Source organism: Condylostylus longicornis, unplaced genomic scaffold, assembly GCF_029603195.1.
Source record: "Condylostylus longicornis isolate FDR11 unplaced genomic scaffold, ASM2960319v2 ptg000010l, whole genome shotgun sequence".
Lineage (NCBI taxonomy): Eukaryota > Metazoa > Arthropoda > Insecta > Diptera > Dolichopodidae > Condylostylus > Condylostylus longicornis.
The window spans coordinates 22,231,426-22,249,276 of record NW_026577979.1 but is presented as its reverse complement, the minus strand read 5'-3'; the positions used below and the strand labels follow the sequence as shown (position 1 = coordinate 22,249,276).

The 17,851-nt window shown below is 24.1% G+C and overlaps 1 protein-coding gene across 5 annotated transcripts in view; it reads right to left on the bottom strand.

Moving 5' to 3' along the window:
• Positions 1-17,851, bottom strand: part of LOC129619029 (neurobeachin) — a 198,998-nt gene that overhangs the window by 35,819 nt on the left and 145,328 nt on the right. For 2 of the 5 annotated variants that reach the window (XM_055534093.1, XM_055534096.1), the window contains 7 exons: positions 16,197-17,132; positions 14,688-16,136; positions 13,831-14,144; positions 9,337-9,657; positions 7,549-7,656; positions 6,484-6,652; positions 2,174-2,677 (listed from right to left, as the gene is read on the bottom strand). In XM_055534093.1, coding sequence (XP_055390068.1) covers positions 2,174-2,677; positions 6,484-6,652; positions 7,549-7,656; positions 9,337-9,657; positions 13,831-14,144; positions 14,688-16,136; positions 16,197-17,132 — 3,801 coding nt within the window. The remainder of the gene's footprint in view (positions 1-2,173; positions 2,678-6,483; positions 6,653-7,548; positions 7,657-9,336; positions 9,658-13,830; positions 14,145-14,687; positions 16,137-16,196; positions 17,133-17,851) is intronic. The other 3 variants (XM_055534092.1, XM_055534094.1, XM_055534095.1) reach the window with 3 other exon arrangements.

Sequence of the window (17,851 nt, the reverse complement as noted above, 5' to 3'; positions counted from 1 at the left end):
TAAAAAAAAGTAAAAACAGTGCACGAAAGGTAAAAAACATGACAATCAACATTATATAAAAGAAATAAAAAGAACACGTCAACAAAAGAAGTCATAATAAATATGAGATGAGTTTGATATCTCCTTAATTTAATTTCGATATTATAAAAACACGAATTTGAATGTTAATATTAATTATCAAATTGGCTTTTAAAAAAAATATAAGACGATTTTAAATGACGTTTATATCACATTTAAAAAAATAAAATTAGAAAACAAGGTTAAAGTTATACACAAAAATGTATTGGTTTTGTAAATATTTACAATGTTCAATAAAAAAAAAGGTTACTATTATTGCTTTAATTGAAAATGTTGGTAGGTGAATAATATTTTGGACTAAGGAAGTGCATTTTTAGAGTTTGAAACGATGGTTTTTATCATTTTTTAAAGTTCCTGTAAAAAAGTGCATTCAAATATGAGAATCTGCAGGACCGTGGAAGTTATAACTGGAAAGTTGCCATAATTTTCCGCGTATTTAAAAATTCAATTGTAAATTTTCTGCAAGTAGGCTCCTAGCAATAGTGTGTTAGTATGATGAAAAATCTCAATGGATGTTCTGTTGAAAATAAAGGGGTGACGTAGCAATATTTTTGAAAATCAACAGTTGTAATTTTTTTTGTTGCCTAATATGACCTTCTTTTTAAACAAAATGAATAACGATTGATGACAATATTTGAATTGTTAGTATTATAAAGAATTGTTAGTATTAATTAATAGTATTAATTTAATTCAATGTTAATTTTTTCGAAAAATGACAAGAAATAGATTTTCTCAGCCCATTTGCTTTTGACTGAGAAGTATCTGCTCAATACTGAATTTTCAAAAACACCTTTTGTGTATCACTTAAACCAAATTGCAGTAGTAATAGTAGATAAGTATAATCTAGCATTTGAATGTAAAATTAATTTTGCTTTCTAAAAATAAAAACTCTCCCCGAACTACACTTCTAATTTTAATTTTCGAATTATTCTGAGTATAAAGAATTATAATATCTAAATTGCAATAAAAAAATAACAAAAAAATTCAAATTTTATCGGAATTTGAGCAATAAATTATGAAAATTTATTTTAAATGTGTTGATTAATTAAAAACTTTTGAACGAACCGTGAACAGAAATTCCAAATAACTTTTCAATTTTATTTTAGAATCTAAACAAAAATATTATTTGAATATTTTTTAATGCAATCTGTATTACAAATTTCAAAATTATTAATTTTACTTTTGTTTCTTTTCTTTTTCATATTTTAAAAATAACAGTAGTGAAGTTTCTCGTATTCATATTTTAAAACAAACAATTAGTAACTTTTAATATCCTAATTAGCGATTTAATTAGTAATATCATAATCTCGTTTATACTAATTTTATTTTTTAAATATTATGTAATATTTATTTATGATTAGAATTCAAAAGAACATCAGTAATTATTGTAGAAAAAATGGGGCATACGAGACTAATAGACTCGTAATAGAAACTAATGGAAATTCACAAAACTACCAACATTTTTTTAATACATTTTTTTCTGGATTCAAGGTAACACAAAAAAAATCATAAACAAGTGTAATTCAAAAAAGAAAAATATTTTTTTTTTATATTTTACATTTTGTCTTTTGTTTTCTAAAATAAAACCAAAAACAAAACAAAATAAAAACACTACCTGATGTGCTATTCCTATAACGGTAACTACTATTAAGGCTGTTATTTTTTAATAAACCATTTCCATTAATACTGCCCCCGATATTACCACATCCATTTATAATTCCTCCACCACCATTAATACTACCGCCAATTGTACCTGTACTACTACTACCACTACTACCACCATTCCTATTACGTATATGAGATGATGTACCATTATGAATTATATGATTTGAGTCATTAAGAATTATTCCACCACCATTCATATTAATATTACCACCAATTCTACTATTATTTAAATCGATATTACCGATAACACCACCCCCACCACCACCACCACCATTACCACTATAACCATTTATATTATTTCCACCTCTCAAATAATAATTTGTATTGATATCATTCTGATAATTATTATGATTACTATGTAAATGATGATTGAATTGTGATCCATTATTTATACCATTTTTACCATTATTACCATTCGTCATGTTATTACCATTAATAATTGCATGATGATGATTTCCACCAATTATATTATTATTGCTATTATTTATAAGTTGATGCTGTTGTTGAATGTTATGTTGTTGATGTTGTTGTGGTGATGCTATCATACTACTGTTTGATGAATTTGTTGCTCCAGTATTATTTCCACTACTGTTCATTTGTTGCATATGTGGCGATGATAAATTTCCACCATTTCCATTTCCACTAATATATGGTGATTGATGGCTATTGTAATGATTATGATAATGTTGATAATTATTATATTGTTGCTGTTGTAATTGCTGTTGCTGTGAATTTTGATTACATGCTATTTGGTTTGAAATTTGCTGTTGTGACTGATGGAAATGTGATTGAGAATTTTGATTAATTATTCCAGCTGAAGGTCCTCCGATAGGTGTTGTTGCTGTTGATTGCGTATATTGATTTTGTGAACCAGGCAGAAATTGAGGGTAAACATGATGAGACCATTGTGGGAATAAAGGTCGTGAAGGTGGTTCTATATTTTTGTTGCCATTTTTTTTATAATTGGGATGTCAAAATTTGTTTGGCATTGTTTGTTTTTTTTTTTCGTAGACATTTAAATTAATTTGATTTTTATGGTGTTGCCACAATCGCATCATTTTTATTAAGTAGAATAACAAAAAACAAAAAACAAAGAGAAAAGACAGAAGGAACACAACGGAACAAAATAAAATTTTTTTTTTAATAATAATTGTGTTGGAAAAATAAAAACACAAAAAAAAAAAAAAACAAAAATCAAAACCGACAAAAAATGTTAAAAAAAAAACGGAAATACAAAATTTAATAGCAAAATTTTTTACGGGTGAACAAATGGATTTTATTAAATAAATTTTATGTAAAATGTATAAAATATATGTATACATAATATTAATATAAAATTTAATAATAAAAAGAACACCCATAACACAAATATTTCAAAATAAAAAAACAAACATAATTTTTCAAGTATTACATACAATTAAGAAAACCATAAAAATAAAATGAAACAAAAAATTATTAATATTAAATTAAAAAAGTTTTTTAACAAAAAATAAAAATTAAATATCGATAAAAAACAATAAATCAATTCCAACCATTTAATAAATTTCAATTATTTTTATAATTTTAGTACAAAAAACAAAAAATTTTAATTTAATAAAACAATAAAATTTACAGAATTAAAAAAATGTAACCAAATCCAAATATTTTCATTAATTCACAATATTTTTTTATATATGTATTTATAAAAAATATTTCATAAAGAATTTCATCCGAACAAAGCAGCGTGTAAATAAAAAAATTAAAATAATAATAAGAAAATTATAAAATAAAATAAAATAAAAAAAATATAAAAAAAAATTAAAAAAATGGGAAAAGAATTACAAAAATTGGTTAGCAATAATTTTCAAAAAAATTGGTCATAATTATTTTATATTGTTATTATTAATTTACTGTTAGTAATTTAATTCACAATAATTATTGTAAATAAAATAAATGTTTTATATATGTTTATAGTGCAGGAGGAAAACTATTAAATTCTATTTTGATATAAAAATAATTTTTGAACAAACAAAAAAAAATTTTTTTTATCAATTACGAAACTCAATTCCCATTTAATTTAATAGCGATACTTGTTTAGTAAAATACTTTATTCTATTATATAAAAGCGATATTTTTCTAATTAAAAAAAAATCTAAAGAAGCGATCACCATGTAAACTATAAAGTACAATGTTAGTAAAAAATATTAGTAAAAAAACTGTTAAAAAATGTAAAAAGCTTGAAGTACTAATGTACGTGTTATGAAAATTATCAGTTAATATTTTTGCTATTCATTATTTGCTAAATATTCTAATAAAACTGCCAAATATATAAAAAAAATTGTTTTTATAATTCAGAATGAATCGCAGTTATAATCAACATAGAGTAGTGAAAACTTTCAAAGTAAATTAGACTTCAAATAACGTTTTCCAAATGAACTGTAAAAAGAAAAAACTCACAACAACTACCGTTTCGTAGCACAAAACTGGCCGCTTTTATATTAAAACCGCAAAAATATTTATGCCCAAAATATCATTAGCAAGTTGTAAATTTATTTTTGTGGCAAAATTAATAGCGTGAAATTTTATGCAAAATCTCACATTGAAAAAAATTCAACTTAAATATTGAGTAAATTAATTTGAGGGATTATGAAACTTGGTTCAATATTCGACAAATATCTTTCAATATAAAAAACATAGACTTAGAACAATTATTTTGAAATTTTCTCAATAAATATTGTATAATGTTATAAACCTATGCTAAAATCGAAGTTAAAACTTAGAATTAAAATAATTTAAATATTTCAATAGAATTACAATACAAATTTCAGACTTAAGTAATTTTAAGTTTATAAATTACATAAGTGTAAAAATAAAACATGATTTACATTCCAGTTATAATAAAAACATATGCATACATCACTTGTACTGCAACATTACAATTTTTGTATAAATAATATTGTAATTAATAAGTGCTTCATATGATGAAACATGCATCACAGTTAAAAATTTATAATAATAAATACAAGCATATCCAATAATCCAAAGATAATAAAACAGAAATTACAATTAAGTTGAAAAGTTGTGCATTAAGCAAAGTATACGTAATATTAAACAATATGTATAATATTATTAAGTAATATGTATGTACATGTTTCATACATTCAAATATTATTGTTTCACAAAATAATGATGGAGAGGCAAAGAAATTTTCAAAACAGTCGCAATTCGAATCGAATTAGAAAAAAATCGCCTTCATCGTATTAATTAACAGTAAAACGCAATTTAACTAAATTATGTCAATTTCTCAATACATACAAACACCGACTAATCAAACAAAAACTGTTTAATAAACTTAAATTTTGCTAACTTTAAAAAAATACTCTTTTTAAAAAAAGTAAACTTCTCGATATCAAACTTCGTATCTCAATCGAATATTGTTATTTAACCTGAAAACTCCTAACTCAATATATTTTCAAATTTAATTTCAAGCTATTAGAAACCAAATAGAAAAATATGTATGTATGTATTTGTAAAAATACCCAATAGTGAAAGAAAAAAAGGATTCTCAAAAAGTGGTCCCAAATAATTACAAAATGAAATTTATTTACTAAATGCAAAATTAAAAATTTTAAGTTAAAAAAAATTATAATTCCCCCTTTTTTATATTTTGCTTAAAATTGTAATACTATACTAATGAGGTGCTTAAATTGGTGCAGTAAGTGCAATTTATATATCGAAATTGGTAATGTTTTGAGATTTGTTGTTATTTCAATCTTCTAATTTTAGCTTATTGTATATTAAAAGTCAAAGATCATAGAAAACATTCTTCTTTCTTATTGCTGACCGTTTAGCATTCTTTCTTCATAGAACTAAATTTTCTCGTAATTCCTTGTAATTTAAATTTGAAAAAAAAGATCGCACACAGTTATTATATGTATTTCCTTTTACAGAAAATTCGTACTTTACTATACATACATATATATTTCATAAATATGAAATTAACAAATGTAAATACATACAAATACCGAGTTATTACAATTCTAGTGTGAGCAACCTATTTTTTACTTAATACTTCCCTAATGTATTAATTTCCAAAAATTTATACGCGATATATAATTATTTAATAGTTTTTCTCCCTTTCTATAATATTTTTTCAATAAACTTGTTAAAAACAATAAAAAAAGTAATAAAAAAAGGTAAACATACTATCATTGGATTTGTTTTTTATCATTTAGGGAAACAAGGGGTGTAAAGGGTTGATATAAAGAAGTTTAAAAAATTGATTAACATTTTGCATTGAAAAATAATAGAAAAAGAGTTTAAAATTTTTTTTACCATAATGCAAACTGAATTTAGGAAAGGATCTACTCTTATTTTTCATATTTCCAATAGAAAAACATTAAAAAAATTTTAAATATAATAAGGACAACATTGGAAAGTTGTTTTTGATTTTTTTTTCCTCAAAACAAAACAAAAAAAAAAAACGTCAAAGTATATATGAATGTTTTTTTTTATAAACCGTTTTGTAAAAAAAAAAATAAATTAATTTATCTATGTATATTTAAAAGTTAAAAAAGTTAAATTAAAGGAACATGAGAAGTAACAAAAAACAGAAACGAAAAAAACAAGAATAGAATAAGTTTTCGTTCTTTTTTTATCGTTACTTTTATGCTTATACATAAATAATTATAATAAAATAGCATCAAATAATAAAAGAAATATGAATTGAAAAAATTACAAAAGATAAATAAATATGCTTACCTGTACCAGGATTTCTTTGCATTATCGGTGATTGCCTTGATATTTGCTGTGGTTCAGCTGGTGGCTCCAATATATCGCGATACTTTGATACCATTAATACCGAGATGAAATATACAATCGCTAATGACAGGAATTGGGCTTGTTTTGTTTCCTCCTGAAACAGTCGTTTCTTTTAAAATACATTTGATGATATCAATTAATAAAGCTTTCCCAGTTTTATATTGGGGATTTTGGGTGTTTTATTTTTATTATTAAAAAAAAATTTTTATTTTTATTGCTCTTACAACTAATTACTTTTTTTGTGCTTTGTTAAATATGTTACAAAATAATTTTTTTTTTACAAAATACAAAAATTAATTGCAAAATCAAAAATATTTTAATAATGAAATGAAAAATGTTAATGAAGTCAAAGTGATTAATTTTCTGATTTTTCTGATTCTGAAAGTGTTTCATTTAAATATTTATTAAAATTATATCCCATAGCACATACGCGTTAAAGGATTACTAAAGAAAAATTATAAGATACTGAAATAAGAACTTTGGTTTGTTAAACTTTAAAGTTTTTGTTTTCTATAATATATTCCATTAATAGAAATTCGAAATAGTAAATTTTTAAAAGAGATTTTTAACAGTATAAAATCACATTTAATTTTGTCAGGTATATTCTAAATTATATTCTAAACAAAAATTGTTATAATATACATATACCAGATTTAACATCTTTTGAACAGAAAGCATGTGGATAACCTTTTCTTCATTTATATCGTCAATGTTTGTAAAATTAACAGCATGTTACTGCACATAGAAAACGCGTAATTTTTTTTAACAAATTATTCGAAACACTTGCAAATCTAACTTTAATCTTTTATATTTTTTAACTTAATTATTTTAGACATTTCATTTTAAAAAAAATTTTTATTTATGGTAATGTATTGTGATTTGAATTAGCAAAATAAAATTATCTAAAGCATTTTTTTAAAATATGTGCATAATATAGAAACTTACATTTATTTTATTTACATTTTACACACATTGCTTAAATAAAATATCAAAAATATATCTTACCACGTCACGATATATGACAGCTCTCAATCTATTCACATCCATATCTTGTAATAATTTTTCAGGATCTTTAACAGGAGATAACTGACCTGTTATAGATTCCACAATATTCTGTGTAAATTCAATAAAATATACAAATAAAGAAATTGTTAACAAAAATTTATTAAAATTGAAGTAATAAATTTGAAAGAAAAAATTCATAAAGTATTGTTATTTTCAATTGTTTCAATTTTCAGCATTGATTACATTTCATATGCATGTACAATATATAGCTAGTTTCTAAATAAATTCATATTATGTTTGCTTGTATTTGAATCTTAATGAGAATTTCAAACTACCGATAAACCTATACGGAGCAAAATATACGCATTCCTTACAACTTTATTTTTTAATATTTCAATATATTATTTCAATAATCTTAATATATGTGAAATATGATAATAAGGACATTTTATATTGATAATAAATATCATATATAAATATAAGGAAAAAGAAAATTAATATAAAATCCCTGCATGGAAATAAAAACAAAAATCCATTATTTATGTCATTAGGGAATAGAATGAATATAAAAAAAAATTGTTTGTGTTCTTTATTCATGGCATGAAGAAAACTCTTTAAAATAACTTGTTTTCTTATTTAAAATAAAAATATAAAATATTATATGAATCCCACACAAAAATAATAATAATAACAATAATAGTAAATAAAGTTATTATCCTGTCCCATATTTTTATAAAAAAAAATTGAATTTTTTTTACTATAAAAGTTTGCAGCAGTTTATGCATTTTATATTCAAACAACACTTATGAAGAAGTTTTTATCATCATTTTTAAAATTATAAGGAAAAAATTGTATCTACTTAAGTATACATATATACATTTAAATAAAATATAGGGTGATTTTAGAAGTTGAAATACAATAGTAAAATAAAGAAAAGAAATCCATTCTATTGAGATGATCTAAAATTAATGAAAAGAATTCCTATTAAATTAATTGAATTCAAATTAAATATATTTTGAGTTTTATGTAGTCTATAGAAAGCACTTTATATGAAATTCAAAGAACTTTTTGCCATTAAGACGAAATTTTAGAAATTGATTGCATTGAATCCAAACCTTCATAAATCCCAATATTAAAACGTTTCTATCGCAATTGAAGATCATAATAAAATTTTAATACTTCAACTTTTTCAAAATTTGCCAAATTAAGTGATTGACGTGATGGAAACGATTGTTAAATCTTTGATATACTGGGAAACGATTACAAATAAACCTTTTATATAGCAAGAGTAAAATTTACTATAAAATCACAAAATACATATTTTATAATTTTTTATTTAAACTCTTTTTACAAGCGCTTTCTGTTTTAAATGATCATAGGTTATGAGGTGAAAATATACAGAAAATACTATTTCATAATTTTTTGAAAAGTTTTGTTTTAAAATGTGTAGTGTTCATGGTAAAATTTTATATTATAATATTCAAAGAAAAGAAACACGTTTTTAAAATAAATATTTTTTATATTTTATGACTGCTCCCCTGTACACAAGGTATTATATTGTAGATTATTATCTTTGTATTTTATCTACAAAATATATGTATTTTATATCTTATATTTGAATATAATAAAGAATGAAAAAAAGTATACATATAAAAATATAAATATGAATGTATATAAATATTTAAAAATGCATATAATATATGTATATTATATAATAAATGCATATATATATATATATTATATATATATGCACACATTTATATATCACAAGAAGAATAATTGTCTTACCTTAGGTGATGCTTGAGCACCACGTATAAGTGCTTGTAAATGAGCTGCACCGGGTACATCACGTGCAACTATACCACCACCATTATTATATCTAGTCCTTTCTTTACATTCCAAACAATTTCTAACCGCACAAGTGCAAACGAGACGAAGGCATTGTCTTAATATACCACCACTTGACATATTTTTTTCAGCTTCTAATTCACCAAAGTTAAGTGATGTTGCAAATATAAGTACATCTGCCATATTAACTAAACGTTGTAGAAATGATACAGCCACTTCTAATGGCATACCTTGCGTTGGTTCTAAAACATCCAATTCCGACTATTGTATTTCATATTATATATGTATAACATATTAGATACAATGAGAGAAAACAAATGAAACAGAAGAACATCCCATATAAAGTAAAATGTAATCCATCCAAATATTCATTATTTATAACACGAAATCCAAGTGCACATATCCAATTTTGGTTAGTTGATGTTGGTTGTTTACAATTTGGTTTCACCATTTTCATTTTCGGTTCATTAATTTGCACAAGAAGAGAAAAAGTAAAAAAAAAAAATGAAAAGTTTAAGAAAATTTCCATTTATGCATATGCATGTATGAATTTGCATAAGGCAACGTAAAATTTATTATTTGTTTCATTTTGTATATTAATTGAAAATGAAAAGAAAAGTAAAGGATAATTGAAGAAACAAACTGAATGCACTGATACCAGGTTGTTTTTTTTACAATTCAAGTAGTGTAGAAGAGGTTTTTTGTTCTTTATAGTACTTATGTATATTGTTGCTTATGTATATGGGCTGCGTAAAATAATTATAATGTGTTTTTGATTTAGAATATAAGGCTTAGCATATAAGATTGCAAATAAAATCTTTGTTATCCTATTGAGAGCTGATATATTGTAGAGTATTTCTAGGAAGTCACTTAAAAATTCGATTTAACTTAATAGAAGTTACTTTAATGAACAGGAATTTAACTAAAACGTCTTTTGAATAAAAATATTTCGAAACAATGTTCTTATAATTTTTTGTTTGTATTTCTGTTTAAATGTTAGAAAATGTTTATAAAATCTCAAATTGTAAAATTTCAATGTTGTATACACAGAATGTTTTTACTCTTTTCTGATCTCTTTAACTTTCTGTACCTCAAAATCTCATTTACTTGAAGAATGCCATTCTGACTTAATAGTTTTGACCAGTTTTTTTTTAAATTTAAAAGTTAACTAAGTACCTACTTAGTTTAATTATCAGAATAATTGTATTTATTTCGTTATAAAAGCTAAACTATTCCTTTTAAAATCATAATCAATATATGAACAAATCTAAATTTGAAATTCAATTTGAATTAAATTAGTCTTTCAAAGCGTGTACTTATTTTCTATATATCTTATGAAAGTTTAATAAAGAATATTTACATAATAATGTTACATATATTTATACCCATACGTTTTTATATAATTGAAAATTAAATTTATAAAATAAGATTTAAAATGTTTTTAGTTTATTTGAAATAAAATTCGTCGAAAATAACTTTTTTTCCATAACTATAAAACTTTGTTTATTTCGATGAGTTGATTAAAATTTTTAAGTTTAATCAACCAACCACCTGCTTCTAATATAAACTTTACTAAAAGGTTATATACAAATCAAAAATTAACTATGAGTACAACTACAAATGCTATAACGTATGTATATGAAAATAATTTTATAAAATTATTTTCGTTGTTTTTTGGTTTCGCGTTACCACAATTAGAAGAAACCGTTTAATAAAAACAAATTTGAAAATATAAGAAAATCTCAATGAAAATAACTTTTTCATAGAAAATTCAGAATTTAAAACATAATTTTACTTTAAAAAATTTAATTAGGTATTTATTATGTACTCGGTTTTATTTCTTTAAGGAAAATAGCTTTAATTTGCTGTTGTTTTTGAAATCCAAAACAAAAAAAACAAAATTGTTGTTTTTTTTTATTAAATGTTTTGGTTTTAAAATTTCAGGCAACTTTGGGAGCTATTTTTTCCATCTTACAAATTTTAATAATTTAAAATTTATAACTGGATTTTACATTACTTGGAGGCATATAAAAATTTATAAAAAGGACTGAAAATAAACGTTGATTTTAAAAATTATTTATTTATATACCAACAAGTTTCTTCATAAAATTCATTTTCAAAACTTTCATTTGTATTTTATATATTAGTTTGGTTTCTTAATGGCCAATGTTGTTTTTTACAATACTTCCGCATTGTGCAGTTCCACGTCGATTTTTAAAATATAGCATTCATTGAATTCTAAACTAATTTTTCGTAAAAATTTGCAATGGTTTTAATATTTCCAGTTTCTTATTTCTATTATAAATCACATTATGGTCAAGGTTATATAATGAATTTCTCCATTTTTAGATCCATTTTTACCAATCCAATTGACTTTTAGCTTTCACATTTAGTCCTTTTACAATCTAATATAAATACTCTTTCTTTTTTATCAGTATACCTATCTCAATAGTTCATCGTTTATACAAATCTAGTTTATTTACTAATTCAAACGCAGTGTATTAAATTGTGCTTTATTTGCACAATGTAGCCCATTTTAATTTTAACATTAATAGTTTTATAAAAAATTCTACCTACATCTATAATTCTACATCTATAATGTTGAATTCAGTACAAATTATATTTTAAAATATAATCGCATATCTAATTTCCTAAGTAATTATCATATGGAGTACTCAAAAATTCTTTATTGATTCAAAATAAATGTAATAAAATACTATTATTAAAATGATAGAGCTTCGTAAAATTCTAAAAATATTATAAATTCAACAAATATTGTCTGAATTTTAACAAAGGGATCTATTGTTATAATTTTGAATAATTTCAAATTAATTAGAAATTGAATATTTTTAAGAGTTTAAAACTTAAAATTCCTAACAAATAAATAGAAGTTAGGTATACATACACATATGTAAATATCAGTAAGTAAGAAGTTTTATATTTATGTAACATCCGGCTGATAATACTTACTTAATACCTGCTTAGTATATATAAGTACATATCCTGTTAAATCTTAAGAATTTTCGTATTAAAATGAACAAAAATTAATTATTACGTACTAGTTATTTGTTTTATACACCAGTTGTGTATGTGAAGGATTTTTTATTTATTAAGGTTGGAAAATGATTTTATGAACAGTTATTTTTGTTTGTGATTTGCGTATTGTTTTTTTTAAATACAGAATGCGAAGTTTATCAACGTCTGTTCTATATAGGTATGCAGTATAACAATATTATGTGTGTTCGAAAAAGTCTGATCAATATTTTGAAATTCAAAAAACTTAATTATAGTAATTAATTCAAATATGATTTTATCCGACAATATCAAATTTCATCCTTTATAACAATTCTCACACGTATACATTTATGTACGTATTTTTAAATGAGTATTTATATAAAATATGAAATTAATTTTTTACAATTATTTAAATTTTCACTTAATTCATTATAAATTTAAAATTTTATTTGATTTATTAATGTAGGTATAAATAAATCAATTAATGAAATTACAACCACAATTTCCACTAGAATATTTAAAATTATTTCAATAATAAATTTGAAATTTATTCAACCGAAGAGCAAAAGAAACCGAAAAGACTATTGAAAAAAAATATAACAGAAAAAAAAAGATGGGAAAACAAAAATAATGAGAAATAAAAGCAGGAAGGAATAAAAATGGAGTTGATTTTTTAATTAAATTTAATTTTTCGATGAATATTTAATTTTGAATTTTTATTTTCTTTCATATTAAAAGTAATTTATTATCAATTTTACTGAAATTAAAATACACAAACTTATAAACTTATATTTTTTTATTTAATCTTTATAATTACGAGTATAAAAGTCGAAATAATTTTGCTACAATGGGTTAAATAAATTTTGACACTCGACTCACTGACAACTTAAATTACTTAGTTATTGACTCATTCTGTAGAAAACACACCAGAAAGAAGCAATAAACTGTTGGAATACATACATACATATATATGTAATAAATCATATTCATAAATATTGTTGCAATGGAATTAGATTCAAAATATATATGTAACTAAAAAAATTTAACTCCTTTGTCGCATAACCAATTAATTTGTATTAAGTTTTTGTTCAAATTTAATTTTTTTTTAATTTAATATTGCAGTGGTATAGTGTTTCTAGTTAGCTAGATATTAATTCTCTAAAAAAATAATAATAGAAAATTACTAAATATTTGGACATTTCTATATTATTATAATTTGTAACTTATATAAAAATTCTAGTTAATTAAGATAACCTCTTTGTTGAAAGTTTTTTGAAATCTCTTTATAAAGAAATAAAAAAATAAAACATACATTTATAAATTAAAAGACCTTCTTATCCGCGAGCAATGCCCTTTTTCTTTAGTTTAATTTTCTTAAAAAACTCTTTTATATTTTTTATATGATATTTATTTACTTACATTAGGTGATGTTGCACTAGCTAACAACGGTAATAAGCCACCACAGGCAATAATTAAATTATCTGCTAATTGTGATATTAGATGTACTGTATTTACAACAAAAATTGCATTTTCACTTGAATTAACAAAATCTAGAACACTTTTCGTTGAATGACTTCGCCATACTTGAATGTCAGTTTCCAAACTAAACAAAACATCAGATAAAAGACGTTGATGAATATAAGACCATTTAAACTCTGGTATACGAAATGGTGGTCTTGTAGGCCCTGGACTGAACATTGGCCTTGTTGAACCAGATTTAGTTCGTTTATGTTCTGAAAAATAAAATAAAAGTGAGTATGTATATATAAACAATATTAAAAAATTAAGCGAATTGTAAAATTAAACATTAAATTCATTACATATAAACGTATACGAGTATATTATAATTAAATAAAATTTTTAAATTGAGAACCCCGTAAAGGTTAATATCTATGTGTAAATACATAAGTGTCTATTTTTAGTATGACCTAAAATGTACTTGCGCTGTATGTTATAGGCGAACCTCCATTTATTTCATATTATGCTTAACTTATTTTATATTGTGCTGAGGGTTTCTGTACAAAAAAAAACTCAAGCTTTTTAAGAAAAACTATGATAGATTTAAAAATAGAAAAATATCGTACTATCATATTACACAAGGATATTAACACAAAAGAAAAATTTATTTTATTACAATTTATTTAAACAATTTATTTTGTTTAAAACTACGATCAAATGGAACAAAAATTTATAATTGAAATTATTTTCTGACTTTACTATTACTTAAGCATATTTAAAATATACTATAACGTAATAAATACTAAAAATATAATTACCGAAGTGATTATTCTCGACTTGAGTACTCGCACTTTGTGATCGCTTAGGTTGACTGTATCGCGGTTCTTCTATCATCATATTTCCACCTTCAATACTTTTATGTGATTCTGTTGGAAGCACATCTGACTCTTGTGTATCAACTGGACTAATACATGTCATTTCTTCTGGGATATTTTGGATTACCTCAGTTCCTGTTATTTTTTCATTTTCCTCTTCTTCTTCTTCCAACTGTTTGTTATTATTATTTGTTATTGTTGATTCTTCAGGAATTGATTTCGCTGAATCATCAGCAACACAATTGTCAGCAATTTCATAAACGATTGATTTTGCAAAACTTTCATTAAGATCAGTTTTGATAATATCAGCTTGATTAGCTGCCGTATCGATTACATTATCAACAACATTTTTAATATTTTCTACAACTTCCTCAACAGTAGGAATTTCATCGGAATTATACTGTATTTCATCACTACTCGTTTTTGAAAGTTCATCATTCATAAAATCAGGTTTAGTTGAATTGTTGTCACTGTTATTGTTATTTAGATTGTCATTATGAATTTCAGTTTGTTTACAATTATAACTATTATTGGCATCTAATGTTTCTGGTGCTATTACTGGTGAAGTGGCTTTTTCTATACTGTCATCAATGACTTTGTTAACAATTTCACTTACAATTTCTTTAATTTCGTCGGCTGGCTTAATTGAACTAATATCACTAATTATTGAACTTGATTCAGTTTTTGTTTCTGTTTCTGTGTTTGTTGATGTAGTGTTACTATTAAGACTAATTTCGATGCTACTATCAATATCATTATTATTATTAATATTATTATTATTAAGATTATTTAAATTATTTGTTATTATTGCACTTGATAACAGTAAATCAGTCTTTTGATTATCAATGATTTCTTTATCTACAGTTGCATCATCACTCCTTGTTGTTGTCTTATTTGATGTGGTTGTCGTGGTAATATCACTACTATTGTTATTGTCAACATCTGCTGTTGACATTTTTATCGTGTCAGAAGTTTTCGTACTCGATTCTGTATCTTTTTCTGTAATTTTACCAGTTCCTTCTATTTCATTTAATGTTATAGGTTTTTTATCACTTTTTAGAACACCTTGAACAACTTCGTTAACAGCTAGTTCTATTTCTTCATCTTTTATTACAGGTGAAGTCGATGTTGCTTGGTTTTCGATTACGCATACGTCGTGTGTTTCTTTACATTCATCTAATAATTTTTCAGACTTTTCTATAATTTCCTCAACAATTTCCTTCATTTCTTCGTCACTAATTTTCTCTTTTAAATTTTCCAAGTTCTCCTCCGTATCGTCCTCTACTTCCAATACCTGACGTAAAGCTTGCTCCCCACTTGATATAAGTGCGACCTTAGCTGGTGATTTTTCATCTTCGGTTGTGTTACCACTATCTGATGTAGTTGTATTACCTTTTTTAAACATGAAAAGCAATATAATAAAATTATATGATGAAATAGAGCACAACTTACCGTTACAAACTACTTCTCCTTTAATCTGGGCATTAAAAACATCAGTAATATTTGCTACACAGGATTTGTTTTTATTTTCAATTATTTCCGTGGGGTTTTGTACCTTGGAATTAATTTCGACTGTAGAGCTTTCATTGTTCTCGTCATCGCATGCACATTTCAAATTTTCCAAATTTATTTCCTCTTCATTAACTTGCTCATTTTTGTTAACTCTGCCAACAGGCGTTTTTGGTGATGATGAATTACTAGTTTGTTGTTCTTGTTGATGTCGCTGAAGTGACTGTATTCGTTTGTGATTTGAACCTAATTGAACATTTTTATTACTATCACTCGTTCTATCATCTTCCTCTATATTAACAGATGACGATGAATCTACCGTCACCCCGTTATTTAAACTATTTTCTATATTCGTAGGCACAACTTGATTTGTTATATTTTGCTGTTGTTGAGGAGGCATTTGTTGCTGTTGAAGAGGCTCGTCACGTTCGCGCTCCCAGCCACTTATTGTGCTAATCGGCCTTGCTTGCCGTAAAGCTGGATCCGTTATATTATCAGTTCTTTGCCTTTCGTAATGTTCATACATTTGAGCGAATTGAAGTTTAAATTCTTCATATGAAACTTTTGAATGAACAATAGCTAAAGTATCGACCCACACTCTCCATCCACCATATTCGTATTTTATGGCATGGTGTAATAGCATACGAAATAAAGAATAAACCATATCCGAAATTTTTTGTTCCTCCGTATTTTTAGGATGAATATAAGCCATTGCTATTAGCCATTCTTGCCATACGGACATTTGTAATACTGTACGACGATTTTCTCGATTACTATTGCATAATAAAGTCATATCTGATAGGAATAGTTTTTTAACTTCAATTAATTGCTCAGTTTGTTTTGACTGACGAATTAGCGTAGCAACGACTTTTAAAATCACTAGGGGGGAAATATTTTAAAAAAATTATTATAATTTTATTAACTTTTAATGTAAATAATTTATTCAATTTTGGTTTTATAAAAGTATACTCGTATATATTATATATTGCTACAAAATTCCTTAAGTCGAAATAGCAAAAGTTTATCTTCAACAAAAAGGTTGGTGAGTTCTGGCAAACTATTTAATAATCAAAGTGCTTAAAAAATGCCACATCTACATACTTGGAACCTATTACAATCATGCCTGTTGTATAGATACAACATTTACCCATTTACTTCACTTGTGCTAATGGAAATTAAAAGAAATCCAAAATATAGAAAAAACAAAAGTACCTGTAATAGTTTTACGAAAGTAAAATGTATTTTAAACTAGAAACCATTTGCTTTTTATTTTAAAATGGAATCATTAATATAAAAGTTTGCAAAACTTTTAAATAACGTTATTGTGTAGATTTTTTTAACTTAAATTTTTTCCACTAAATTAACTTAATGAGTATAATTAAAAAATGTGCTTGAAAGTTTTGTATTTAGTATTTCGTTGTGAACTACCTACTTACTTAGGACCTTTTCAATTATCATTAAAAGGACTTTCTTTTATGTACACAAAACAAAAAAAGTTTTTCTTTTAACGTACATATTTTATTACCCTTCTGTAAAGAGTTTACAGTATACAAAATTTAAGTACGCGGAACACATTCAAAGTTAAATTTTTTATGAAA